This window comes from Budorcas taxicolor, chromosome 16 (assembly GCF_023091745.1).
Source record: "Budorcas taxicolor isolate Tak-1 chromosome 16, Takin1.1, whole genome shotgun sequence".
Lineage (NCBI taxonomy): Eukaryota > Metazoa > Chordata > Mammalia > Artiodactyla > Bovidae > Budorcas > Budorcas taxicolor.
The window spans coordinates 40,771,072-40,798,327 of record NC_068925.1 but is presented as its reverse complement, the minus strand read 5'-3'; the positions used below and the strand labels follow the sequence as shown (position 1 = coordinate 40,798,327).

At 45.7% G+C, this 27,256-nt stretch overlaps 1 protein-coding gene across 1 annotated transcript; it reads right to left on the bottom strand.

The window, feature by feature from the left end:
• Positions 1 to 5,923: 5,923 nt before the first annotated feature.
• C16H1orf105 (chromosome 16 C1orf105 homolog) lies at positions 5,924 to 26,820 on the bottom strand. Its single transcript, XM_052653550.1, has 7 exons — positions 26,776 to 26,820; positions 26,593 to 26,678; positions 22,544 to 22,634; positions 13,861 to 13,935; positions 11,653 to 11,720; positions 9,074 to 9,141; positions 5,924 to 6,185 (listed from the first exon to the last, which is right to left on the bottom strand). Exons 1-7 carry the CDS (start codon positions 26,818 to 26,820, stop codon positions 6,040 to 6,042), a joined length of 579 nt encoding a protein of 192 aa, XP_052509510.1. The 3' UTR covers positions 5,924 to 6,039.
• Positions 26,821 to 27,256: the final 436 nt, after the last annotated feature.

Genomic DNA, 27,256 nt, shown 5'->3' with positions numbered 1-27,256 from the left:
CCCATTCCAAAGACATGACCCATGCTAATGACCCTGAACATCTAGCAGGTTGAGAGAACAGAGGCTTGTGCCTGGAGCAAGCACGTGGCATTCCTCAGCCAGGAAAACCCAAGATGGGGCTTGGCATGGCTTGGTTTGCAGCCAGTTTCATCCCTCAGAAGGTAGAGGATCCCACCGAGGAATTGCTACTTTGGACTTAACTCTAACAAGGTTGAGGTGATTGACTACTAGGAAATCTTAGGTATATTGTGTTGGACGAGAAGTGAGCACCATTTCCAGCAACATGGATGGAACTAGATTATCATATTAAATGAAGTAAGTCAGGCAGAGACAAATACATCATTCATAAGTGGAATCTAAAACAATGATAGACATTAACTTATTTTCAAAACAGAAACAGATTTATAGACATAGAAAACAAACCTATGGTTACCAGAAGGAAGGCAGGGGAGGGGATAAATCAGGAGTATGGGATTAAGATACACACTACGTTAAAAAGGTGAACAATAAGGTCCTACTATCTAGCACAGTAATAACCTATAGTGGAGAAAAAAGTGGAAAAGTGTATAGATAACTGAATCACTTTGCTGGACACCTGAAACTAACCAAATAGTGTAAATCAACTATACATCAATGTAAATAAACAAGTAAATAATAGGACTAAGGAGAACATGGCCATTTCATCAAATATTTCAAGGGTTTTATGCAACAGACTAGTCCCATGCAGGCAGTGCCATAAAAAAAAAAAAGCAGCAGATGCACTTGTTACAGCAGAATGAGCAGTTTTGCAGAGGTTCCCAGGCAAGGACTGTTTCTTGAGTAGACAGTACTGTGTGGAACATTGCGACTCCTGTTTAATGGAAGGAGAACACTGGTGAACTTGAATGTAAAGAGAGAGGAAAAGTAAGTGACAAGTGCTTTGAAAACCTGAAAATGCTCCATAAGCATGAGACATCAGTTACTATTTGCCAGAACTAGCATTTCAGTTGGAGAAGGCAATGGCACCCCACTCCAGTACTTTTGCCTGGAAAATCCCATGGACGGAGGAGCCTGGTAGGCTGCAGTCCATGGGGTCGCTAGAGTCGGACACGACTGAGCGACTTCACTTTCACTTTTCACTTTCATGCATTGGAGAAGGAAATGGCAACCCACTCCAGTGTTCTTGCCTGGAGAATCCCAGGGACAGGGGAGCCTGGTGGGCTGCCGTCTATGGGGTCGCACAGAGTTGGACATGACTGAAGCAACTTAGCAGCAGCAGCATTTCAGTAGCAAAACTTCTAAAGGCCAGAGATAAAATTTATCTTTGACCTGGATGTTTGCCTGAACTTTGTGGTATTCAAGGACTCTGTTGTCTTGTTTGTCAGGAAGACAATCAATGATGTTGATAGGTTTATTAGGTTTCCAATTCTAAAGCTAGAAAGCCCCCTAGCAACTTTTGCAGAGTTTTTTGCTGTTGTTCATTTCCTCTTGTTTTTGAGTCAATGAAACCACTTCTGTGGTGTAAAATTCAAAGAGTAAAGAAAAATGGAAACTCTCCTTTTGCTAATGTCTTTTCTCTAGCCATTCAGTTCCACTCCGAAGAGCCAACTAATGGGAACCAGTATCTCTCTTGCCGTTTAGACACATCTTGTTATTCACACAAGTTTCTCCATGTGAGAATCTGGGTTGTAAGGGTTTCCTGACTCTAGCCATATGACGTCCCATAGTATAGTCACTGAGACACAGGACTGAGCAGAGGCCAATCCCAAGAAGTTTAGGAACAAGTCTTCCTCAAAACTGCAAACATTTATCAATGCCTAATTTTACTTGCACTCCACTGGCCAGGTAGGTAGTTAAATGTCTTGCCAAAGACCCTGCAAAGAATGCCAGATAACATCCTGTGTGGGTGGATATGGCTATCTCTCCTCTGACCAACTTTCCTGGCACTGACACACAATTGCATCTTTGTTCCTACCCAGAGAGCTGGACGGTTGGTGCTAGGAGAGCACTATTGCTGCAATCACCAGGGTGCAGTTAGAGAGTTACTCACACTTGTTTCCATACTGGCCTGTACACATGCTCTTTGTGTATATGGTTGTTATTTATCCAACAGAAGTGATAAGTTACTCAAAGGCAGGGTCCTAGTACCTAAACCTTTCGTATCCCCAGAGCCCCAAATACGAGGATCTCACCTCCTATTTTTTTCATTTTGCTTAGCAACTGAGAAATGGACTTTTCTTCTAGATCTTTAGAATGTGAGTGGTTCCCATAGGGATATGGGGGGAGCAGGAGACACTGTCCTCATCCTCATGAAGTGGCACATTTTTCTAGAGAGACAAGAGTTACACATACGAAATGGGCAGAGCTGACTAAGGTGCTAAATTGAGGTGGGCTTGAGGGGGACATGGCTGAAACAGGATTGACCGTCTTAGTTTTCTCTAGAGATTAAATGTATCTATTTCTAGACATTCTAATTTAATCTTGATTCTTAAGACTACAGTTCATAGATTGACTAACAGAAACAAGTCTGTGCTTCCTCCTCTTCTGGGAAATCTGTATTCTATTGGGCATGGGCGTCCTCATCCTCAGACTCTCCCAACCTGGGAACTACACCCACACAGGATACTCCAACAGGGCTTCCTTAGAGGAGATAAGGCCATTCTGCCAAACACCGTTTCACATCTACTCTTTGGAGTTACGTGATTCTTGGGCATTTTTAGGAAGATGGGCAGCTCCAGTGTTAATATTGCAGGGCCCAGGAGCCAACAGGCCCCTGACTGGCCTCCCATTAACTTTGACAGTCAGGGGCCAGGGAAAAGACGAGTGACCCTGAGGAGGGTACAAGACAGTAAAGGCCTGTGGGATTTCCCAAAGTTAAACTGGGGACTGGAGACGACAATGGCTTTGGGTTACATATTTGGTTTTTTGTACAGATTCTCCTAAATATAGCATTTCTCTCCAATCCCAGCAGTAAGGCAACAACTATGCTGATTGATTGGTTTTTAAGTTCCCTGTTGGGGTGAAAGAAGATAAAAGAGTAGGAGTAAGTCTGACTCATGTTTGTGGATTTTTATTTAACAAGAGTCATTTATTTTTAAAACAGAAAAATCAGGCTTTAGCCTTGAAACAAAGAAATCTAGCCAAGATTATCCATGTTAAAAAATTAATCCAAACAGTACATGACTTTGAATCAGGAATAACATTATGACTAGATTTTTACCATGAAGAAATTATCCTGGTCAATTTATGAGAGGTTTGTGGATGAAGCCTAGGAACATGCAGTAGATAAAAGCATAACTGACAAGTCCCAATTATTACCTCCAAGGATTCAATTAGGTAAGGAAGAGATTGCACCAAGGAAGATGGTAGACTCAACCATTTAACCCCCGTGGTACAAAGAGAAGCATGTTTAAGATAATTTCTTATAAACATTATCACCAGTAGAAAAAAACAGGCTATACCCATATAGATCTATTTGTGAGTTTAAATTGAAATCATTGCCTTGGGTAGGTTGTATGGAGAGGCAGTCAAGGGTTGGACTTCCCAATCTAGGACAATCTGCCCTCAGTGCCATTACAGGTATAGTTACAGAGTAAAGTTTGAAGGAAACTCACCAGCTGGCTAATTGTTCAACAAAGCTGCTGATGGGACAACACGAATGGGCTCAGGCCCACCTTGGGTCAAGGCTTGGACCTCAGATTCTGAGAAATGATTTCATAGTAACCAGTTAGCTATTTCATAGCAAATAAGCTAACAAGCATTCATATAGAAAAATGAGAGTTCAAAGGAACTTGAGTTCTTATGCCAACTCATCAACCCATCCTCTTCTCACCAGGACACTATCTGAGAAACCAAGTTAAGGTTGGTAAACAGATGATGTGAGGAAAGAGAGTAAAAGATGTTCAAATAGAGGTAAAAGGTGTTCAAAAAGTTACTATCTCCAAACTTTGAAGACTTGCTGTTGCCGTCTCTCTAATCTCTCCCAAGGGACCAGATTTCTCAGGTAGATGAGTGAAAGCATCTTAGCAGCCTTCCTGGAAGGCTGAAGATGCAAGGGTACATACACCCTGTACATTACTGGTTCTCAAAGCATGGTCTTGGGACTCTTGGAGTCTCTGAAATCCTTTTGGGGGATTTCTTTGAGGTGAAAATTATTTTCATAATGACACTGCGATGTTACTTGCCTTTCTTTTCTTGTCTCCCAGCGGTACAGTGGAGTTTTCCAGAGCCTGCATGACCTGTGACAATGTTATCACTCTGACAGAAGTTGGAAGGTGTACTTGTGTACTGCTGTGTTTTAAAATTTCTCCATCTTAACTTATAACACAATAACTGTCAATGAATATAACCCACTCAACATTTAGGAGTGCAAAATGTTCCTAAGATCAAAAATTTTAAGAACCACAATATAGACCATCATTGTCAGTCACCATGCTAGAATGCTAACAAAATACCATCATGTTATCCTTTTCAATGAGATTTGGGGAACACCCAAGTATTGTAGGTGAAGACTGCTTAAAGAGATTTAGGAAGTATTCTATCTAAGTAGATAATATTCAGATTACCTCAAAAGCTCTAAATAACTGTGCTGTGGGCATGCACCCTCCTCTAACATACAGGTATGTGTGCCCAGATCCTTTTACTGGATATGTTAATTTGCAAAGAAAAAAGATAAGGGAACATTTTCATCTGTCCTTTGACAACTATCTGAAATGGGATCACAATTCATGCATACAGCCTTCATTTGAAAGGAAATGCATTCTATTTTTGGAATTCTTGAACTCTAAATGAACTGAAACCAAGAATCCATAGCCTACCAGGAATATAGGGTAATCAAGCAAGCTTTTCCGGCTTGGGGGTTTGTGTGAGTGTCTCTGTGCATGCACGCATGTGCAAGAAATGAGGTCAGTTTTGTCACCAGGCCATCTGTTAGAGACTTCTGAATTACATTCTTCAAACACAGCACAGAGGTTCATTCCCACAGGTTGGCTCAGTGCCCCTTTAGACAGGATCTTGGGATTCCATAAGGCCACTGCCTCCTAAGCAATGGAAGGGATCTTTTTTTACATGAGCCTTCCTGAAGCTGGACATGGAGCATATGTGCCCACAAATATAATATTACAAGCCTAGAATTTTCCTTTATCTCACATACACGGACTGTGACAGAGCTGGATATACATCCCAAACCAAAGTAACCAAAATACAGAATAGAAGCATTTGATTTGAATTTGACTGAACACGGATGAGATGAATACCCTAGTACATTCCAGACACTAATGGAGGTTACATGAGGAAGGCAAAACAAATACTTTTTCTGTCCTCAAGAGTAAAAGTGAAAAAAGTGAAAGTGTTAGTCACTCACCTATGTCCAACTCTTTGTGATTCCATGGACTGGGCCTACTAGGCTCCACTATCCATGGAATTTCTCTAGGTAAGAATACTGAGTGGGTAGCCATTCCCTTTTCCAGGGGATCTTCCTGACCCAGGGATTGAACACTGGTCTCCCACATTGCAGGCACATTCTTTATCATCTGAGCCACCAGGGAAGCCCTGGGTAGCCATGAGCCTAACGTGATATGAACACACAAACTTCACCTACCACTTACTAGTTACTGCAATCCAGTAACCTCTGTCATCTGAGTTAACTAACTGAGATAAGGACAGAAGGGCAACCACCATTTCTCTCTTTTATTCTTACTATGCTGACCTCCTGGAACCATCTCTGGCCCTTGTCCTGAAAGAAATGATTTTCACAGAAAATTCATGTCTTAGAAACAAAACTGTTGTCTATTATAGAGACTCTTTAGCAAAATAAAATGAATGACACTCAAAATGTTCCATTTTAATCACCACGTTTATAATCATGTCCATTAAACTATTTTATCTTTAGGAGAAATGAGAAGATAATGGTAAAAGCTAGAATTTTAACAGTGGTTAGGAAGGCAAAATTGAGTCACCTTCTTCATACTGAGAGGTAGTGACGTGAAGGCACCAGTGTCAGAAACTCGCTTGGTGAGGTGGCTTTCTCTCAGCATCTGGAAGGCAATGTGTTCCCACCACTCACTGACTCACTGCTTTGCTCACTGGTTCTTTTCTGGGCAAGGAAGAGAGTTCTGTCTCCCGCAGGGTTTCATAGGCATCTGACAGCAGTCCATGGAAGACAGCTGTCCTGGGGCCCAGAATGGGCAGTCTGTAGTGAACGTTCTCTGGAGAACAGAGCAAGAAGGAAGGAGAAGGGCTCCTTAGATTCTATTTTTAAAATACACTCAAAATAACCAGTGTCACCAAAGACTTCTCAACCTTATAAAATAGCTTCAAGATTCACATGAAAATCCTCTCTAACAGAACCATCCTACCCCACCACACGTGGGCTTTTACATATCTTGGTCAAAGAGGCCAGAAAAGAGTGTTTAGAAACAAAACTCAAATATTCAGAGAGACTGCCAATTAAATTATAAATGAAGATAACGTGAGACTGGAACTGTAACGAGTTAAAGGGAAAAGAGGATACAATCTTCAAAAGACTTTTCAGAGACACATGTGTGGTTCTGCTCTTCAAACAAATGGGATCTTACGAAAGCCTACAGCAGGGCAAACGCACTTGTATTTCAAAAGGAACCTTCATTTTATGAAATAACTTATTTTAGGGCTCCTTAGAACTCTTACCATCCTGACCTCTTCTTTGGTTATCAGTTTATTTACAGATGGTTGGTTTATTCAACATTTTTGTGACTACTCATTGTGAAGGAGAGTATATCAGTGCCTAAAATAGCATATTCTTATCAGAAGTCACTGAATGACTAAGGGAACTGGTGTCCTGAACTCTCTGGAAAAGCTCCTTGGTCCAGGTGAATGAGAGCTAAGAGATGTCAGAAGATCACAAACCAGTCAGAGTCATCACTGTAATGAAGAGGAAACCGAGGTACAGGGTCATGATGAACTAAGGATCAGAAGCCAGGTCTCCTTAATCCTAGCCCTTCGTGTCACAGCTTAGCTCTGGTGGAGTGGTAGACCAGGCCAGGTGGTAGACTTAAGTCAGGTGGTTAGCAGCTGTACCAATGTTTATGGACAAGAGCTTGTGAGTGTTATGGAACTCTGGACTCAAGGCCAAAGTCAAGATGAAGAAACCCCATCACTTAATAGAGATAGGCTCTTTCCATTTACTTAGTTCTCACTAGTAATTATTGAGGATCTAGGAAATTTAGCTGAATCCAGAAAAACACTAGGGATTACTGTCGTGATCAACAAAATGAGTTGGGCAGTCATTGGCAGTGATGTTTGCTGGGATGACTCAGGCATTTGGTATTTTGCAGCATGTCCACAGGCTATGCAACATAGGGACACGTCTAAGCTGTATAAGCCAGTGGGGCTAGGGCAATGTCAGCAGCTTTTCTGGGTCAATCAAAAGTGAAGGCTGCTGGTACTGAGTGTCTGGCTCTCCGGGATGGGAGTGGTTTTAAAAGTGGGAACACAGAGACCCAGAGAGTTTTAACAAGATAGGTAAACCTGTCTAGCAAGGCTAGGATCTAAACCCAGGTCTCTCTGTTCCTAGGTACCTTTTTTTTTAACCTCAGAAAGCATACACAAGAGCAAAGCTCAGTTCAGAAGGGTTGCAACTGGAATCAGCTATCAATCTATAAAGCCTCAGCTCTAAAAGCACTCCCTGAAGTCCTACCTCCAAGACTGTGGTTCTTGGATGAACACTATGGACAAGAACCATGTCTATTGAGAACTTACTGTGATCTACATTCATCGAGTCTAGCTCTTATATTGGTAGTTGAAAATATATCCCCAGGGTTAATAAATTCATGAGAAGCATCTTATCACATTGTGCTGTAAAATCAGAAAATAAACATTTTTGCTTAGGGAAGGGCATGTAATTATGTGTGAGTGTGTGTATACACATAGGTTTCATCTTTTGTGAGGCAGACCTGAAAAAAATCCAGGCTTTAGGGAAACTCAGAATGAATGTGCAGCTGATGAGAGAACCCTGAAACCAGCCTCACATGGGTTTATTCGCCCAGCATTCCCTAGGCTTCAAGAGAATGAGGTGGTTGCAGGCAGATGGGGGAACTTTCATGAAGGATGCGCTTAACTCTTGGATCTTCAGTCCACTTTGGCTAAATGACAGGCAGAAGACAAGCCAATATTTCTGTATACATAAGAAGGGATTGGAGATCCACTAGAGTGGAAATCTCCTAACCTCAGCTGTCCCCTTAGTCTCTGATCCTCCCTTTTGACACTCCTTCAAGATACCCCTTCTGTCCTTAAATTTCCTTTCTGATGTCTTCTCAGTTCAATTCTGGCTCTAACTCCCCTGCAACCTCCCAGGACAGAGCTTAGACTTTCCCATCAGAATGAAGTAAAGAAAGTGCTCTTGATTTTCCTTACTGTGTGTATCAAAAGAAAAACTGAAAGTGGCTTCAGTTAATCTGGGAGCGGATGAAAATACGGACATAAAGTGACAGCCTCTGCTGCATCAAACCCTTAAATTACATCAGTCCAAAGAATGGGCCACCCCCTCCTTCACCAGCCCTGTATTGGTTTCTCTAAAAGGTAAGATTTATGCTGAAGCTAGAGATAGAGTTGCTATCCTTTTATTCTATTACCAGTGAATGAATATAAGAATAGCACTGGGCAGCTGCCAGGAGAAGGCAGGTGTTCCAAGGAGCCTGTGGGAGGGAGGGTTCAGGGCTTGGAAAGGCCATTCCAGCGGAGTGGGGACATAATGCTTTCTCCCCTTCATTGGGGCTATTAGGACTGTCTGAGAAGGGGATTATCTATAGACATTCTTCAGCAAGTGGATTATGGGGCTCTTTAAAAGGGGCAGAGCAATGTGGCATGGAGAGGACCTGGGAAGGAACACACCATGGATAAGGCCAAGTGAGGGCTGAAGAGGGGACAGGGAGGGCTGGAGTGAAGGGAGGGCTGTGGACCCACCGAAGCAGGTCAATAAGCAGAATGTGAAAGAGAAGGGATGCAGAGTGGGAATTTGTTCAAAAAATTCAGAAATTATCTTAGGCAGTAAACTTTTCATTCTGTTACCATGAGGGTGGTATATTTCCCCCTACAAGTACTCCAAAAGAAGGCAAACCTGTTAGGATGTCATCACAAGAACGTTTGGGTACAGTCTGGGCTTTTGGTGGATGGAGACTCATCATTCTGATGGGAAGAAGCAAGAATACACATTAGTGATTTGGCTAGGGCTTGACAGAAAGGAATGTGTCTTTATAAATTTTAAAACACAGATGGGCTCTTGAACCCAGTACCTGCTATCTTGGTGTTCAGATTACTTGGCTGCAGTGTGAGATGACTGGTCAAAGACCACTACTTCAGAAGCTCTTTTTACTTAAGTGATATTTTTATGGATTTTGATAAAAGCTGAGTTTAAAAAAGTATTTTATTTCACTGTCAGAACATGTACAGTCTGAAAATAGAAGGGATTAAGGAGAGAATCCTCCAGTTCTCAAGAAAAATGTAACACTTACAATCTACCTTTCAAGTGCAAAATTGAGCCAATTTTTATCACAGTCTTCCAATTTTGGAGAAAATGTCTTGACCACTGTCTTTTTTTTTCCAGAAGCTAAGATTGGAAGTGACTTTCAACCAAAAGGTGCTCAATTGCTTAGTCATGTCCAGCTCTTTGAAACCCCATGGATGGTAGACTCTGTCCATGGAATTTTCCAGGCAGAATACTGGAGTGGGTTCCCATTTGCTTCTCCAGGTGATCTTCCTGACCCATGGATCGAACCCATGTCTCTGGCATCTCCTGCATTAGGAGGCAGATTCTTTACCCACTGACCCATCAGGGAACCCCCAAACCATTTCTACATTATTTTAAGTTGTTTTATTTCTAAAGATTGACCAATCTGTAAACTTGGATGGGCAAGCTACATCTCTACATTCATTTCTTGGTATCTATTTCAACAAAGATTTTCCAAGATTATTTTAACTTTGCTACTAAAAGTATGGCCAATCCAGCCAGTTAATTTTATTAAATTGCCATTGGAGGATTCACTGGGACTAAGAAAAGGAAAAATACCTTTAACTGCCCATTTTTGGCAAACAAGAAGGTGGTGTTTGTAAGACAATAGTTTAAGAACTGCCTACACTATAATACAGCAAATATATATCTATCTGCTCATACTTATTTCCTCTGTCTTTTCCTTTCTCCCTTTCCTTTTTCCTTCATTCCTTCCAATCAACAAACATCATTTAATTCCCACAATGACTATAATTAAAGTCTCTTAAAAAGTATTTGAATGAAGACAATTCCATCAGCCTATATGCGTACTGATACTTAGAGACTGTGAGGAGAGAAATTATAAGCTACAAACAGAACCAGGATCTTACTTTATAGTCACACAAGCTAAATCTCAAACAGAGTAGGATGTTTTCCTTCATTTTATTAGAAAATAAAAACTAAAAATGACCAATCTAATAATACTTGGATTGACATGATTTTAGGATTGGCTCAGCCATCACTCTAAGCTTTAAAGGAAGAAGAGCTTGATTTTTTAAAAAATTAATGACTCAGGATTTGAGACTTTCTTTAAAGTACCAAATATACAAGATAAATAAATTGGGTCAAAACTTTTCAAAAGTCTCTTTCATAGAAGAATGAACTTTAGCTCAGAAAGTCCTGAGTTTAAATAGTTCAATTTTCCATTTAAAGTCTGTAAAGAATATCTATGAGAGTTTCATTTACTGTGATCTAAGAGCACTTATAAGTATAGAGTTGGTGTGGGTAATGTTCGTGCTGGAGCCCGTCCCATTCAAACGCCCATTTCCTCCACCACGTCTACCTGGGCCAGGGCATGGATTTGATGCATCTGAGTCCGCGTCTTAGTTTGTGTAATGGCCCCGAACTCATACAGAGAAATATAACATCTACGACTGTCCATCCTAGGTTACAAAAGGGCCTATTTATTTTCCCACATTATGCTCTCTGTAGAGGAAACAAGTTAATGATTGTCATTAGATCACATACCACTTCTTGGCTTCGTCATATGTAAGGGTCAGTGCAGGCTCACCTTTCAACCATCTACTGCAAGGCCAGTCCACTTACCTCGGTTCCTTATCCAGGGTGACTCCATGTTTTCAGTTTTTTAATAAAATGAAAACTGAATTCTTCTTCCCTGTCTGGTAGTAACATGCAGGAAAAACCCCCCGAAATCCAACTAATCAAACTTTGACTGGACTTTATTTCTGATATATTTGATCTTGGTAAGAAAGCAGCAGATGACAACAAAAGGAATGGTTAACAGTAATTTTAGTCACTGCAACGTATCAGAGGCTGTCCCAGTCCCAAGAGAAATGATGCGTGATCTCTCATGTCTTATGAATTAGATAGGTCATCTACATGGAAAATTTGTGTTTAGTTCTAAGTTATCAAACAAATCTATTCTATGCCTTGTACAGGTCTTATGAAGGTAGAAAGGAAGATTGTAGTTTGCACATTAGTTTCAATAGCTGTTTAGGGAAAAGGTAAAAACAACTATTTTTTGGGTCTAACTGTGTATTAATAGTTTAACCAGAAAATGAAACCACTCAAGAAACTCATCACTTAAGCATTCCCTAAACATTTTACTTATTACTCAACCCACTATCCTATGTCCCCAAATGAATATAACCAGATATAAATCTGTGTCCTGATTTAAATCTTTAACTTACCTATGATTCATAATATTTGCAAAGGATTGTTTCAGATCATCTGGAATTATCAGAGTTTTTGGTTGCACCTATGGAAGAAAGTCTCATGTATAACAATGCCCAAAACTGCACTCTACGTTATAGAAATAACATACCATCTTAGCAAACTCAAGTTGCATTTAATATGAGTCATTCATATATCATTTTCTGCTTTTTCTTATTGAATTTATTCCTATTTTAATTTTTTTGCCACTATTATAATTGGAATAGTTCTCTTTATTTCATTTTTGGATTTTTCATCGCTAATACCTAGAAATAAAATTATTTTTTGTATACAGATCTTGTGTCCCATAACTTTGCTGTACTCATTTATTAGTAAATGTTTTGTGGATCCCTTAAGGTTTTCTATATATAAAATCACATCATTTGAAATATGGTTTTATGTTTTCATAGTTTTAATTTCTTTTATTCTAATTTCAGTTTCTTTTTCTTGACTTAATTTTCCCGGCTAGAACAAATACTCAATGGTGAACAGAAGAGGCAAGAGTACATATCCAGGTCTGTCCCTGATCTCAGGGAAAAACACCCAGTCTTTCCTCAGTAAGTCTGATGTTAGCTGTGGGTTTTGGTAGACTCCCTACGTCAAGTTGAGGAAGTGCCTTCTAGTTTTATGAGTCTCCTTTCTTGGCCGTTGCCCATGGCATGCAGGACCAGAGATTGAACCCACGCCTCCTGTGGTGGAAGCAGTGTCAGCCACTGCCCACCAGGGAATTTCCTAGGAGTCTTTCTATACCTTGCCAGCATCTCCGCTCCACCCCACGAATGGAGGGGTCTCGGTGACAAAGCGGTCCCCAGCAAGGAAGTGGAGCTGCTACTGCACACAGTGAGCCAAGAGCACTTGACACGTATTTTCTAACCTCTTTTCATTTCCCCCAGGCTCTGGGAGCCCTGGTTCTGACAGCACTAGGGAAGGGCCCTCGGGCACTTTTGCATCTGAGGCCCTTCCTTTGGGCATTCCAATGAATGATAAAACCCTGCTGTGTGGTTCCACTTGGGGCTGGTTTGGGCAAAAGCAAAAGTCAGAAAAGAGGTCTTGAGAGAGACAGAACAGCTGCTGAGGTCCCCAGGGAGCCAACTGGCCAGGGCCCGCTTAGGCCTGGGGTCAGGGCCTTCTAAACGTAGACACAAGTGATTCCAGAAATAGGACCAGGAGAAATTCCAATCCCAATTTCCCAGACCCCAGCCAAAGCTGATATTGAACACTGTGATCCTAATTATGCAGAACATGAATGGAGGTTGTAACATCCAGGTACACCTTTGTTGGTAGCTTCAGTGACATTTCCAAATCCCACACGACAAACTCATAAACCCAGAGAAACACTTGCTCATTGGAAGCATTTTCACTGTGAACTCATTAAAGGGGCCTCGCTCGTGCCTCCTGTTTGTCTTCTACTCCTTGCCCCTTTCCTGTTTCTGTGCAACTAGCCTCGCTTTCCTCCCTGAGTCAAAGAGGATCAGAATTGAAGAGATGCTTCCCAAACCCAAACCTAACCATTCAACTAAACCAACCTTCAATCCAAGCCCGATGCTTTCTCGGAAGGCCCCTAACCCTGCTTCCTACACTGACCCAAGTCTTAACTCCAGTATGTACAGCCTCCCTCCTGAAACACACCTCTTTCTTTAGCAACTCAGATGTCAGAGCTTTGTTCTTGAGGCGCCCACATTCCCTTGATAGCCTTTTCTTTCCTAAAACTCCCCCCACCCACCATTCCCCACCACCAGTAACAAACAACCACCTGTAGCCAGGAAGTACCAGAGATTCTCTCCCCAGCTCCACCACCACTGAGGCGATGACGGAATGTATGACAAAGCCCAGGATGAAGCTGCTTGTTTCATGGCTGTGATGCTGGAGTGTTGTGCTGGAGACATGTTTAGGCAGAGAAGAGGCTCCATAACCTCCGGCACCTCTGTAGGGTAGTCACCCGAGTCCAAGCAAAGCAGCTCAACTCCGTTCTTCTCCTCTGGTTCAACCTGCCTCGGTTCATCTGTGGTTTGTTGCAAATGGGGAGGTTAATCATGTAAGGTGATGGTGCTCCCAGGCTAGCAGCTGCTCATCTGTGGCCCTTCCTGCCAGGCTCCATCCTGGTCTCTCTGCTGGGCTTTGGTGCGGAAGGTGTAGTGCTGTGCCCTGGGGATGCCCATGCCCACACCTGCCATCCCCTCACCTACCATTTTCACATCTCGACATGTGGAGCACAGCTGCTTGTTTCTGATCAGTGTGGGGTCATTCTGGTTCCACCCGGCCTGCAGGGACAGAGAAAGAGACAGAGAGAGGTGAGGACCTTGGGTGGCAAAGAAGTGGGGAAGGGGTGGAGGGGTGGGAGGAATAAGTTACTTTTGTCACAAAACAGAGATGAACACTCTGGTCCCAGCCATGCCCAGGATGGATGTTAGACTCAGACAGGGTTTAGACAGAAGAGGGTGAGCCACAGACTAAACAGTGGCCTCGGGCGCCCACATACAGTGACACAGGCGTCAGACAGCTGGCAGGGGGCGGGGTGGGGCAGGGTGGGTAGGGGCTGAAATCCAGTGAGGTCCCTCTTTCCAGTGTGAGGGGCTTTCGTCTCTCATAGGTGACACTTTCTAAATTTCATATACAACTCCCACCATCTTGACTAGTTGAGGCCCTCCGATGGCCTGAGAAAAACAAATAGAAGACTTCTCTGCTGCAAACCCGCTTTCTCTAGTCTCTCTGAAATCCTATCCTCTCTTGTCAGGCCTTCACTCTGGGGTGACGTCAGCTCTCAAGCATACACTGCTACCACGTGGCCCTTCTGCACCACCCGAGAGGCCGATCAAGACCTGGGCAGAACTGGAGCCGGTGTGTGGGTCCTGATCCCCGTCTCCCCCAAGAGGAGGGAGGCAAAGAAACCACCAGTAGAGGGATAGTGGTGCCGCGTCTGCTCAATGCTTTCTTTCAGACTCGATTTCTGCCAAAAGGGGAAAGGGTGGGCTTCGGCGCATTTCCACCTGAAACGCAGGCTTCTCTTTTGCGTAGCTGGTGAAAGCTTGGTTAGGGAACAGATGGCAACTTGAGGTTAGCATCCCGTGTGGGGATTCTCTCTTCCCCTTTCCTGTTCACACTGACACCAGAGTCCTGAGATAGATTCTTAGGAAGCGTAGATACAAGGGAGAGGAGGGCCACAGAGACGAGCAGACAGTTACTGCAAACTGAAGGCTTTCTCTCATTTGATTGGCCTGGTGATCTGTCACTGCAGGTGTGCCCACCTGCGCCCTGATGCGTGTCCTGCCAGGTGTGCAGAACAGGAAGGTGGGGAATATACCCGTATGGCATGGGGAGTGCCTGCGGCGTGCTCCTAAGGTGACCTTTGCCGGACTGTTCCATGAGATACACTTGGGTGAGGCATTACTAGGGGTCTGAGGACTGTAAAGTACGCACCATGTTGGATTCTTCCGACAAATATCTAAAATACATTTCATGTTGATAGTCCATTTTCAAAGAATCAGCTCAAAGAAACAGTATTCCCACACTGGGCGGGCATGTGAAAGCATGACTGGGAACAGCTTAACCCATTCATTCAGCCACAAACCTTCACTGTGACTCCACCGCCTGGAGGGCGCTGAGATGGGGTCACAAAGATGAATAAGAGGTTTCTGGCCCAAAGGAAGACCAGGGAAGAATACAGACTCATGTGTTTGTCCATTCATTAATGCTGGAGTGGGTTGCCATTGCCTCCCAGGGGATCTTCCCAACCCAAGGATCGAACCTGGGTCTCCTGTATTACAGGCAGATTCTTCACCATCTGAGCCACCAGGGAACCCTCCCAACCCAAGGATCGAACCTGGGTCTCCTGTATTACAGGCAGATTCTTCACCATCTGAGCCACCAGGGAACCCCAGGTACTGAGGATGTGGAGATAAAGAAGAAACCATTTCTGACCGCAACTTGCTGAGCACCCAGTGTTTGGGTACCAAGAAGCGTGCCAGTGTTGAAGGCAGAAAGACGCTGAGGCCACCGGGAGCCGAAAGGAGGCCTGAGCTCACCTGGTGGGGGTGGGGTGTCACGAGAAAGCTCTGAAGCGGGTTGAAAGAACAGGCAGTGCTTGGGTAAGTGCTGGATGGCGAGCAAGGAGAGGGGGCGGTGTTCCAACCTAGGAACACTGCGCAATGACTTGGAAGAAAGACCTGGCAAATCCACTTCAGGTAAGTTAGGACAGCCTGGAATGGCCAGTTGTGTAGGAGAGGAGGGAGGGGGGAGAAGAGAGGCTGGAGAGGACCCCCCACAAACCCTCACCCTGACCCTGGGCTGACTCCTCTGCTCTGCTGGACCCATTCAAACTTCTACCTTCTCTTCCCAGATATCCTGGGCATGGGACCTCCTGGGGCCCAGGCTTCTCCCCCTGTCCCTCATGTCTTTGAGTTCTGAGACTAAGACATCTCTCTGAAACTGCAATTCAAGGCTGGATGTGCTAGGCATCACTGAAGAAGCAAGGGTACTTCTGGGCCTTCGGCAAAGAGATGGACTGTATCCCCCTGGAGGACTCAGCAGAGGCTTCTGAAAGTGGCATCTGTGCTTGGTCTGAAAGGACGAGGAAGACCTGGATGGGCGGAGGTGGGGTGGGAGGGTCCTCGGCAGGTTTGTTTTCAGTAGAGTTAGAAGCAGGTGCTTGTGTTTCCTGCAGTTGATTCTGCCCCTCTTGCAGACATCTGGTGTCTGCAGAAGAAAACACTCGAGCCCGCAGGGATTGGAGTCACAGGATTCATTCCAAATCAAGCAACAAGCATACCAGGTGCCTGGCAGGAGCTTGCTAGTTTAACGATGGTTGGACCTGTGACCTGAGTCCCGCACTGTGAGGACTGTCATCCTTGGGAATCTGAGGGAAAAACATGTCATATATATTGTTTGATCTGGTTTTGGCAATTCCTTATCCTGTACAATCTAGCTTAGACGTTTCTTTCTCAGAAAGTCTTTCTCCCTTACCTGGGTGTCTGCCTCTCAGATTGCATCAGTGATTTAGTATAACTCTTGTTGCAATTTGTGCTGTTATTCTGTTTTCTTTTTAGCATGTTTTCCTCCTAAGAGCAAGAATGTATCTCACACATCTTTGGATATATAAGAGGCTGACTTTCAATCTTCTCACCACAGAGAACTCTTTTTATAATTTCCTTCTCATTGACTCCCAAGTTTTGACAGCTTGTGATCACTAGAGCAACTACCCTGCATCTCCTAAGTCCTCCAGCTTCATGTTGATCAAACACATACAGTGACAAATACAAGTTTCAGAGGGAAGTACTGATAATCACCACTGACCCAAAGTAGTACCGGAATCTAGAGTCTACTGTGTGCCACACAGTAGGCACTCAACACATGTTGGTTGAACGAATGTGTCAGTGTAAGCATTTTAAACTATCAGGTATATAGACAGGACTAGCCTCTTGCCTGGAAAATCCCATGGACGGAGGAGCCTGGTGGGCTGCAGTCCATGGGCTCGCTAAGAGTCAGACACCACTGAGTGACTTCACTTTAACTCTTCACTTTCGTGCATTGGAGAAGGAAATGGCAATCCACTCCAGTGTTCTTGCCTTAAGAATCCCAGGGACGGGGGAGCCTGGTGGGCTGCCATCTATGGGGTCACACAGAGTCAGACACAACTGAAGCGACTTAGCAGCAGCAGCCTCTTGCCTGGAAAATCCCATGAACGGAGGACCCTGGTGGGCTGCAGTCCATGGGGTCACGAAGAGTTGGACACGACTGAGCGACTTCGCTTTCACTTTTCACTTTCACGCATTGGAGAAGGAAATGGCAACCCACTCCAGTGTTCTTGCCTAGAGAACCCCAGGCACGGTGGAGCCTGGTGGGCCACTGTGTATGGGGTCGCACAGAGTCAGACACAACTGAAGTGACTTAGCAGCAGCAGCAGCATACATGTATGTCCATAAATCTCTAAAACACAAGACAGATGTGTGCAAAGATCATTATTGCAATAGTACTTTCTTCAGGGAAACGTTTGTGTGCAACCAATTCATGGACACAAAGTTCTTAGAAAAGCCAAGGCTGGAAGGCAAATTGCTTGGTTCCAGACCTGGCTCTGAGAAGCTTGACTGGGCGATCACTGAAACGCTCTGTTACTCCCAGCCCCTTGCTGCTGCTGCTGCTGCTGCTGGTCTCTGTGGCCAAAAGGCCAGAGGCTAACTCTCATCCTGCCCATGCCTTCTAGGGACAGAAAGAACCAGTTTTTGACGTGTGGCTTCAGTCACTCTGCCAGGAGAGTGGCGGTATTCCCACCTGAGACTCACTGTCAGCCAATCCTCGCCCTCAGAAGAGCCACTGTGTCCCTCCTCACCTGGAGAGGTGGGCGAGGGCCTGGAGGTGGGGGGCTGGGGGGTAGAGGGGTGTCTGTGCAGTGTGGGAGGTGGCCGTGATGAGCAATCCTGCCTGGCCAGTCTATAAAGACACTAACGCAGACTCTTTGGGATTATGTGTTCTTTCTGGGCCTCAGCCCTGAAACTGAGGCCCTTTTCTTCTACGGTCTCTCCTTCTCATTCCTGATTGCCTTCATGCCCACTTGGCATACTAGCAGGAATGGAGATAAACAGGCTGGTGGTTCTGAGTACAGGCCTCCTGGCTGTGTCATCTGCAGAGTCGGAGCCATCAGGGAAAGAGGCTCTGAAATGTCCATGGGTCTCTCATTTCCCAAGCAGCTGTCCCCAGGAGAGCCCAGCCAAAGTGATGCAGAGCTCAGCCGACCCCCAGGGCCAAAGCCTGTGCTTCACATCACCTGGAAACAGCCTCTTATCTGAGCTTAGTGTCTGCTGAGGCCCCTGAACTCTGGCTTGTGGCCAAAGTGCTGGGCCTCCTTGAATCTTAGAGGGAAAAAAAGAATTTTTTTCTCCCTCTCCTTCTCTCTTCCTCTCTCTGTCTCTTGCTCTCTTTCAGACACACACCTGTCCACCTAACAAAAACTGAAAAATGTAAACACCAGATGGCAAATTTAAAAATATCCATCAAAAACATGATTCGAGGGGCACTGACAGGCCTGCCTCCTATCTTCTCACCCCACACCTGTCTTCCTTTCCTCCTGCTCACTCCTGCCTTAACTGAGACACCTCATCAACTATCACTTACTTCCACCCTTTCAGTGGACACAGTGAGGAAACTGTGGCTCAGACAGGTTAAGAGATTTGTCCAACTGTCCATACATGTAGTTTCTGTCATCCAGAAAGTTCTTTGGATAAAGGGTCAAAGAAAGACTACCTTTTTCCCAGGGGGAGAGAGAACTCCTAGTGTCCATATCAGGACATGATGATTCCTGCAGCCCTTAGAAGCCAAAAAGTAACAGTAGAAGAACCACATTCAATATTCAAACAAAAAGCCCCCATCATAATTACACATTTCCCTGCTCTCGGACAATACCAAGCATCTCAAAAACAAAAGTGAACACAGTTTAAGAAATGCTCTTACTGCTCACTAGGAAAAATTTCAAACATACACGAAATGATCAACAGCCGTGTAACTATCATCCAGACTTAAGAAACTTGGTTTTGATTTCATTATTTAGACCATTATTTATATCTAGATCATTATTTCAGGTCAGTTCTTTCCTTTAAAGCTTGGATTTGTGGTTATATGTGTTTGATCAACACAAAAAGAAGGAATGAGGTGTATGTGAGGGGTCATGAATTTGCAAAAACTTGAGAGTCAATGACAGAGAAATAAGAGTTCTCAGAAAATGGGAAGTTGCCTCCTATAGTGTTCCCAGCCACATCTCTGCTCCTGGACGGTGTTTGTCAATGAGGGCTTTTTGTCACAAGTCTGCTAAAAGCAGCGTGGATAATGTTCTCCTCTTCTCTGTGACTCTTTAGACTGGAACAACAAAGCCAGTCAAGGAGAGCAGACAGGGATGGGGCAGCAATGGAGGGAGTGGGGTACTCTGCACTCCATGGCGCAGGGCTGGGGGGACTCGGTCACAGCCCACCCAGGACGCAGGCAAGGCTGCAGGACCTCCCACCATGGCTCCCTGATCGCCTCCACGTTCGCTCTGCTGGGCTGTGAGCTCTGAGGGAGTCACCTCCTGGCCTCAGTCACCCAATTACCATGGTCACTTTCTTCTCTCATGGAATCTGGAGGAGTCAAGTGCAGGCCTGGAACAGGCAGGTGAAAGCCCTGCCTTGTAAAGAGCTGCTCCACAGGTGTTTGAGTGGGGACATGTTCAGGCCTCATTTCTTGATCTTCATTTTGTTTTTCTTTTCTGTGAGCTCCAGCTCTCCTTTTTTGTTTCCTTTTTGGTGTGTGTTGTCCCCTGACCATTCTGTGTGTCTGGCTTCTGCTCTCTTGCTGTTTGTCTCCCTCTCCCTGTCTTTCTGTCTCTGAGCCTCTGGTTCTGTGTCTCTATGGTGATGCACTCAGGCGTCCTGCTCCAGACACACACACTCGGCCCTGCCCAGGACTGCTCCTGGGCAGCAAAGGCCACTTGGAATGTGGATGTTCAAAGCGATGCCTTTTGACCCATGATGATGAGGAGGAAGGGAGCCAGGTGGCAGGACCTTTGCACCTGTGCCCTGCGGACAGGATCTCAGGGCTACCACAGCCTCCTGACAGGTGCCTGGTGTGGAGGAGGAAGGAAGAGAGGGACAGTACATTCCACTCCCATGAGACAGAAGACAGCTTCTCTCTAGAGAGGAGAAGGACACACATGTGGGCCTCAGGCTTGCCACTGACTCTGGGTGCTGGATTCAGATCTGACATGAGGTACCCGCCATGCCCCACAGATGCCAGCACCCTAAGAAGGGTGGCAGACTATGCCTCCCCAAACCGGCCACATTGGCCTAAGCCTTGTTTTGAGCTAAGATGCTCTGTAAAAACAGCACGGGCCAGAAAAGTGCTCTAACCTCCTCCTTTTCTTCCTAAAAGGAGATAAAATCGCATATACAAGCTGTCCTAATACCAGAAGAAAAGTAACGTGCTTATCGTCAAGGACAAGAAATGAAGCCAAAAGAACTGTTCTCCTCCTTCAGCCTCCTCAGTTTAGTCACTCTTGCACAACTGCCTTTTTTGACACCTACTATAAAAACATTCAGATTTTGCTACTTTGGGTCTTCATTTCCTTATGAAGGCTCCTGTTTCACATAAAACTTATAGTAAATAAAATTTTCTCCCATTAAGCTGTCCCTTTAAATCTCTAGTTCAGCCCCAAACCCTAAGACGGCAAAGGTAAAATTCTGCTTCCCCTACACCTGTTTGGCCTACATACCCGCGCACACGCTCACTGGTGGAGGGTCAGTCTCTGACAAGGTGGGGGTGAAGGTGTGGGTGAAGTACCTGAGTCTCCTGTCGCAGCAGGAGCGATGGACTTGTGACCTCCCGGGTCTGCTCAGAGACCAGCCTCCCCGGCTCAGCCTGCAGGGAGGCCGCGGGAGCTGTTGCTCTTGGCTTCCATCTAGTGGCCACGTAAGAGTATTGGAGCCGCGAAATCCTAAACCAGGCCTGTCTCTCATGATGCTTTCCTCCCTCTCCTTAGAGCCTTAGCGCCTAAGGATGACACGGTGCGCTGAGACCCAGGGCACACCCGCGAAGAGGAGGCGCTCGGTGGCAGCGGAGAGCCTGTCTCAGGAACAACTGCAGAGACTGACTGACTGGAAGGCTTCTTGCTGGCACTGCAGCAAACAAGGGGTCAACGCCGTCTCCGCTCAGGGCCCTCCGTCCCTTTCTTACCTACTTGCCGGTCCAGCCTAAGGTGTTCGGGGGATTCGTGCTTGACTCTCAAGCACAGCCCTGACCCCGCCACTCCCGTGCTTGTAGACCTGGAACGACACCTTCGTGCGCGGGCGGGGTCCGCCCGCCTCCTCGGGCCCCTCCCACCCCGGGCCCGCGCTCCCGCCGGCGGGATCCCTGGATGCTCTGGCGGCAAGCCCAGGCTCCAAGTCTTGGCCACCCCCAGCCCCGGCCCTTCCTCCTCAGGTGGAAATGGTATCTTCCAGATCCAGCGCAGGTGCCGCTGCTTCTCGCAGCCTCCCTCGCCCCTCCCCCAGGCCGCAGGTGACCTTTCCCCCCACCTCCTCTCCAGGACTTTGCTCTTTCTCTGAGTCCGCGGTTGGGTACCTGGCCCGTCCGCCCACTCATTTGTGTGGGTGGCATCTGACTCACTCGTCTCTTTCAACCACATAACGCGAGGGCCCTGGAAGCGTTCATCCCCTGACCCAAGGGCACTGTGCCAAGCGCTTAGCGTGCCGCCTTTAGCAGCCCTGGGAGTGTGACTTGGGATTTTTCAGGTGGAGACACTGCCCACATCGCCTGGAATTCTCTTTCTCCACCTGGGGCGGGTGCTCGCTGCACCAGCACCCCTCATATGGGAACTCACCCCCCGCAGTGTCCCCCAGCAGCCAGTCGTGGCAGGCTTCCGCAAGGTGAAGGATTGGTGTGGAGTTCTTAATGTGAAATCCCCTGGGTTTAGGGGGTCTTAGGTGGGAGACAGAGGGCTTCATGGTGGTGGGGGGAAGGGGTTAGAGACTCCAGAAAGGCGGACTGGTTCTGGGCACAGGCTGAGCAGCAGTCCCTGAAGGTCTCAGGGAAGGCCCTTCAATATGAATTTTTTTTTTTTTTTTTTTGGTGTGTGTGTCGGGGGTGGGGGTGGGGGTTCCCTTTTTGATAATTGTAACCTGATGCCTTTATTCTTAGTTCTAGTGCATGGGAGCCTTAAGATACTCAGGACAGGATGGGACAGGGGGCAGGCAGTGTTCACTCACTTCGTTTAACAAATCTCTGCTGAACACTGAGGATGATCCAGACTCACGGCTGTGTTAGGGAGATACCATACCCTTTGTATTCATATTCTGTCATCCTGGAACTATTTATAGCCTCGGGTTTCTTTTCGATTAAAAAATAATTGAGTACCTTAGATAAGACATCTGGAACTTGGAACGAAATTGGCAAATTCATATCCTTCTTGGATGCAACCAGAAAAGTGGCAGAGGAATAAGGATATCTGAGAAGGCAAAACAAGAGTAAGTTAGAACCGAGGTGCCCCGTGTGAAGTGTCAGGCCCTTGGGCACTTCAGAGAGAACCTGGGGGACACCCAAGTTGTTGCTTCTCACCCTGAACCTGGAGGGCCCCGGCCATTTTGAGGCTGCCATAAGATTTCTCCTCTTTAGTCCCTCTGGCTTCTCTGGCCCTTTAAGTTTTTCTTTTTTTTTTTAATGTTAAAATATTTTTAAATTTATTTTTGGCTGCACTGGATCTTCGCTGCTTTTGTGCCAGCCTTCTCTAGTTGCGGCGAGTGGGGGCTACTCCTCGTGGCGCATGGACTTTTTATTGCGGTGGCTTCTCTTGTTTTGGAGCATAGGCTCTAGGCATGTGGGTTTCAGTAGCTGGAGCACGTGAGCTCAGTAGTTGTGACACATAGACTTTAGCTGGCCCTGTGGGACGGGGAATCTTCCCAGACCAGGGATCAAACACCTTGCATTGGCAGGCAGATTCTTACCACTGCACCACCAGAGAAGTTCATCCCTTTTTTTGAACTAACCAATGCCAATTGTAGGTTGTTAGTGGATGGTGTACAAACAAAGCAAGAAAAAAATTGTTGACAAAAGCAGAAAGATAACGGGTGAAATGTACCCCAGAGCTCCTTCTTGGCAAGGCCTGCACACAAGCCACTGATATTTAATAAGAGCAGTCCTTTCCTGCCTGGCCTGCTTTCTCGGAGCTTCTGTCCCTGTACCCTAAAATGATCTACCCATTTCCTACCATGGAACATCTCCCTCCAATTATACTCTTCCTTTGGAACATTCCTTCGTTCCAGGCAGAAGGTGAGGCAGAGATGCTACAGCAATAACAAGAGTTCTCTTCCCAGGGTGACCCACCCTGCTGGCCACTGTGGGTTGTTTAATTACACTGTAAGAAGCCAAGGTGTGCAGGGGGCCTGGGCCTCATAAGCAGCCTGTGTGTGCAGCCTTGGGCCTTCCCTGGCCTCTGAGAAATGGAAGCTCACATGGAATGCTGGTAGTTCTGCCAAGAACACCTCTCCTATTTTATAAGGAAGTATTTCATTGTCCATTGTTCATTTAAAACAAAGTCATGCACATGGTGTTCATGAGGCATTTATTGTTTTATTTCTCCTACCATTGCTCTGGGAGAGTGGGGAAGTGGGTCTGATCCAGCTCCTTCACCACCTCTGTCTTTGACGTGTGAACAGCTTGCCTTGAACTTATACCCAAATGCTGACCAGGAGAGATCAGAGGCCCTTTTAGAACTGCTTTGGCGCCCAAGAATGTTAAACAAACAGGACCACAGTGTGACGTGACGGCTTTTGAGACAAATGATGGATGTGGCTTCAGCACAGTCAGGCTGACCTGAGAGAGAGACCTCCTAGAAGGAAGGGGTCTGTGGGCAGTGACCCTCAGAACCGGGTCTCACCTCCTCCAAGCCTGCAGATGTGTATCCAGAACTCGCAGTTAGGGGTGCTCTGAGTGCATTTCATGGAAGTTTCCTTTCTCTTTTTCAGACTGTTTTGTGTTGGAACTCCTTGTCCAAAGCTCAGTAATACTTAAAGCACATTCAGAACTTCCCAACCAAGTTCCTAGAAAAGGGTTTTTTCCAGAAATAAACAGCTTGGAACTCCAAGCTATGGCCAGAGAAGGGGTTTCCAATCCTTAGGAACTGTTGAGACTTGGAGAATCCTTTCAAAAGACTTTCCATTCCTATCTTGTGCTTCTGAAGGTAGGGCACCTCACAGGTGCTGTCTAGTCATCGTAGAGTTCTTGTGAGGCAGATAAGCACCATTTCTCTTCAGAGGTATTGAGAAATCCTCCCAGAACAGACATGGGCAGAGCTCCATACCATATCAACTTTTTTCTCTTTGCAACTGGCTCAAGCATGGCTGGCTGCATGGAAAAACTACTCTTTCTCTCCCCAGCTGGCTGGCCCCTGGGACACCCCAGGACCCATCTGTGAAACTGAACAGGCCGTGAGAGTGCCCAGTTGTGTTCTCGGTCTGCCTTTTTCATATCCCTGCTCCCTGTGGGCATGCTCAGCCACTCAGTCATGTCCAACTCTTTGCAAGCTCATGGACTGTAGCCTGCCAGGCTCCTCTGTCCATGGGATTTTCCAGGCAAGAATACTGGAGTGGGTTGCCATTGCCTACTCCAGTGCTCCCTTCCTACCTCCCACCAAAGGCTTGTACAATCAAGGCAAAAGGGAGCTGGGGGTGAGAGAGCCATGCACAGGGATGCTTTGCTCATGACTGCAGGAGGAGGTCTAAGAGGTGTGGGGTGGGATGGGATAGCAGGATGTTACCCTAGTTAGATGTCAGACATTACCCATTTCACATGGAAATCCATGTTTCTGCTACCGTTGGAAATACAGACGGGGTCACATACCTGCAGGCAGCATTGACCAGGGTAGAGGCTGACTGTTCCTCTCCTGAAGGGAGGTGATCTCCCCTTCATTATAGTTCCCTTCGGCCAGCTCTACTCATGTGTGCTGACCATCTACCACTGTCATGTGAGTTTGTACCCTGCCCCCAATTAAAAGGTGCTAAACTGTCAGTACTCATGCTGATCCCTGAACTGCTAACAACTCTTAATAAGAACTAAGTCATTGGTGTTTTTATTTAGTCAACAAGCCTTTGGGTTTATTCAATCTCAGATTGCCTGCTTTATATTAAGACATTAGCTAGAGTTTAGATATATTCCAAGTTATGAGAAAAAAAAAAAAAAAACCCCAAACAACAAGCACTTTACAGGTGCTTCTGAGAATATACAAAACTGTCTAGCTGCTTACTGAGAATGTGGTTTCTAAGAAGGGCAGCAGATGAAGCAAAGGTGTATGTTATTAAAATGGGATGTGGAGGGAATATTTATCATGCAGAGTCATTTATCCATGGACAAGAGGGTACATGACAGTTACCAAAAGGAGGAAAGGCTCTTTCAGAGAGCATTATCTTTCCAGCAAATGACCTTACATGCCAGGGAGCCAATTTCTCACCTATAGTGTACCTATAAACTTAGCTCCTGGAATGCCCTCTCCCAGTCTTCCCTGGTTTTTCCCATTCACCCTGACATTAACCTCACACTCACCCTTCCTTTTATTTCCCCTTTCAGAGGAGAGTACAAGACCTGGGGATCACACCTGGGGATCAGAAATGGGGGAGGAATGAGTGAACTCAGTTATTTCAAGTGGCAACTCGCTACACATGAAATCCCCCAATTTTAAAGGATAGACACATGTTCCACAGGCATTTGTTTGAAAGGGCAGGACTGGTGAGATTGGAGGAGATTGTCTCAAACAAAGTTAAAATACAGGAAGTTGCTACTCTATGAAGATAAGAATTTATGATTCTAGACTTTAATGGTTAAAATTTAAAACGTTCAAATTAAAGCAGGGAGACAGGGTAAGATGATGAAGAGGATGGAATTGTTTTGAAAGGCAGTGTCCATGGGCAAAATTTTCTTGTGTTGCTAAGTGGTAGTGGAACAGAAGGAAGTTAATTGAGGTCTTATCTCCTCTGCTGCTGCTGCTGCTAAGTCGCTTCAGTCGTGTCCGACTCTGTGCGACCCCAAAGACGGCAGCCCACCAGGCTCCCCCGTCCCTGGGATTCTCCGGGCAAGAACACTAGCCAGGCCAATTCTCAGGGCTCACTTTTGTGTTAGAAACCATGGCCCTTTCCATTTTGTTGCTGTTAATTAAAAAAAAAAAATTTGGTGGCACCCTGGGGCATGTGGGATCTCAGTTCCCCAACCAGGGATCCAACATGCACCCCCTTCATTGGAAGGCATCATCTTAACCACTGGATTACTGGGAAAGTTCTCCTTTCTGGTTTTTAAGCACCTGACTTAGCCTCTTAAGCGACCAGCTATGCCCCTCAGATGATTGTCCCTAATCCTTAAGAAATCATCTTCCATGAGACCTTGCTTGAAATCTTTGCTCTCAGTGGTTGGGCTTTTACCTTTTGGGGAGGCTGAGCACTAATGGCTTGTTCATGAAGCTGGCCTCACTAAACCAGGGAATCTTGTCAAATCTTGGAACAGACACCTAGAGGGAAAAATGGAAAGAGATCATTTTGCAGAATGTATTTCACTTGGCCTTTTCCATCATTAGGATGATGAAAGTAGGCTAATAGCAGCTATACATCGGTCAGCACTTCACATTTTTTATGTTTCGTATGTGACCCCATTGACTCTCCCATTAAGTAGCCAAGAGGAAACAGTGTTATCTCCATTTACAGATGAAGCAATCAAAGCTTAGTCAGTGTGATTTGCTGAGTCACACAGACAGTAAGTGGATTTAGGTTTTCTGACTTATGTGTCCACTACATCTTGTGTCCTATCTCCCTTTGCTCCTCCATTACTCCCATCTTTTTTTGCATCCTCTTGTATTTCCACAACCTCAGCTGAATGCTAGCAGTCTCCCATTCCAAGTGTCTGGCTGTTTTCAGTCACAGGGCCCTCCACCCTCACCCCTTCCAGGAGGCAGAGGAAAGAACTGCACTTCCAAGCGATAGACAATGGGATGTTGATCTAGGTTAATCCACTTTCCAAGTGTGTGGCCTTGGACAGATCACAACCTCTCTGAGCCTCCGTTTTGTCTTCCATGAGAGGAGGACATAGTCC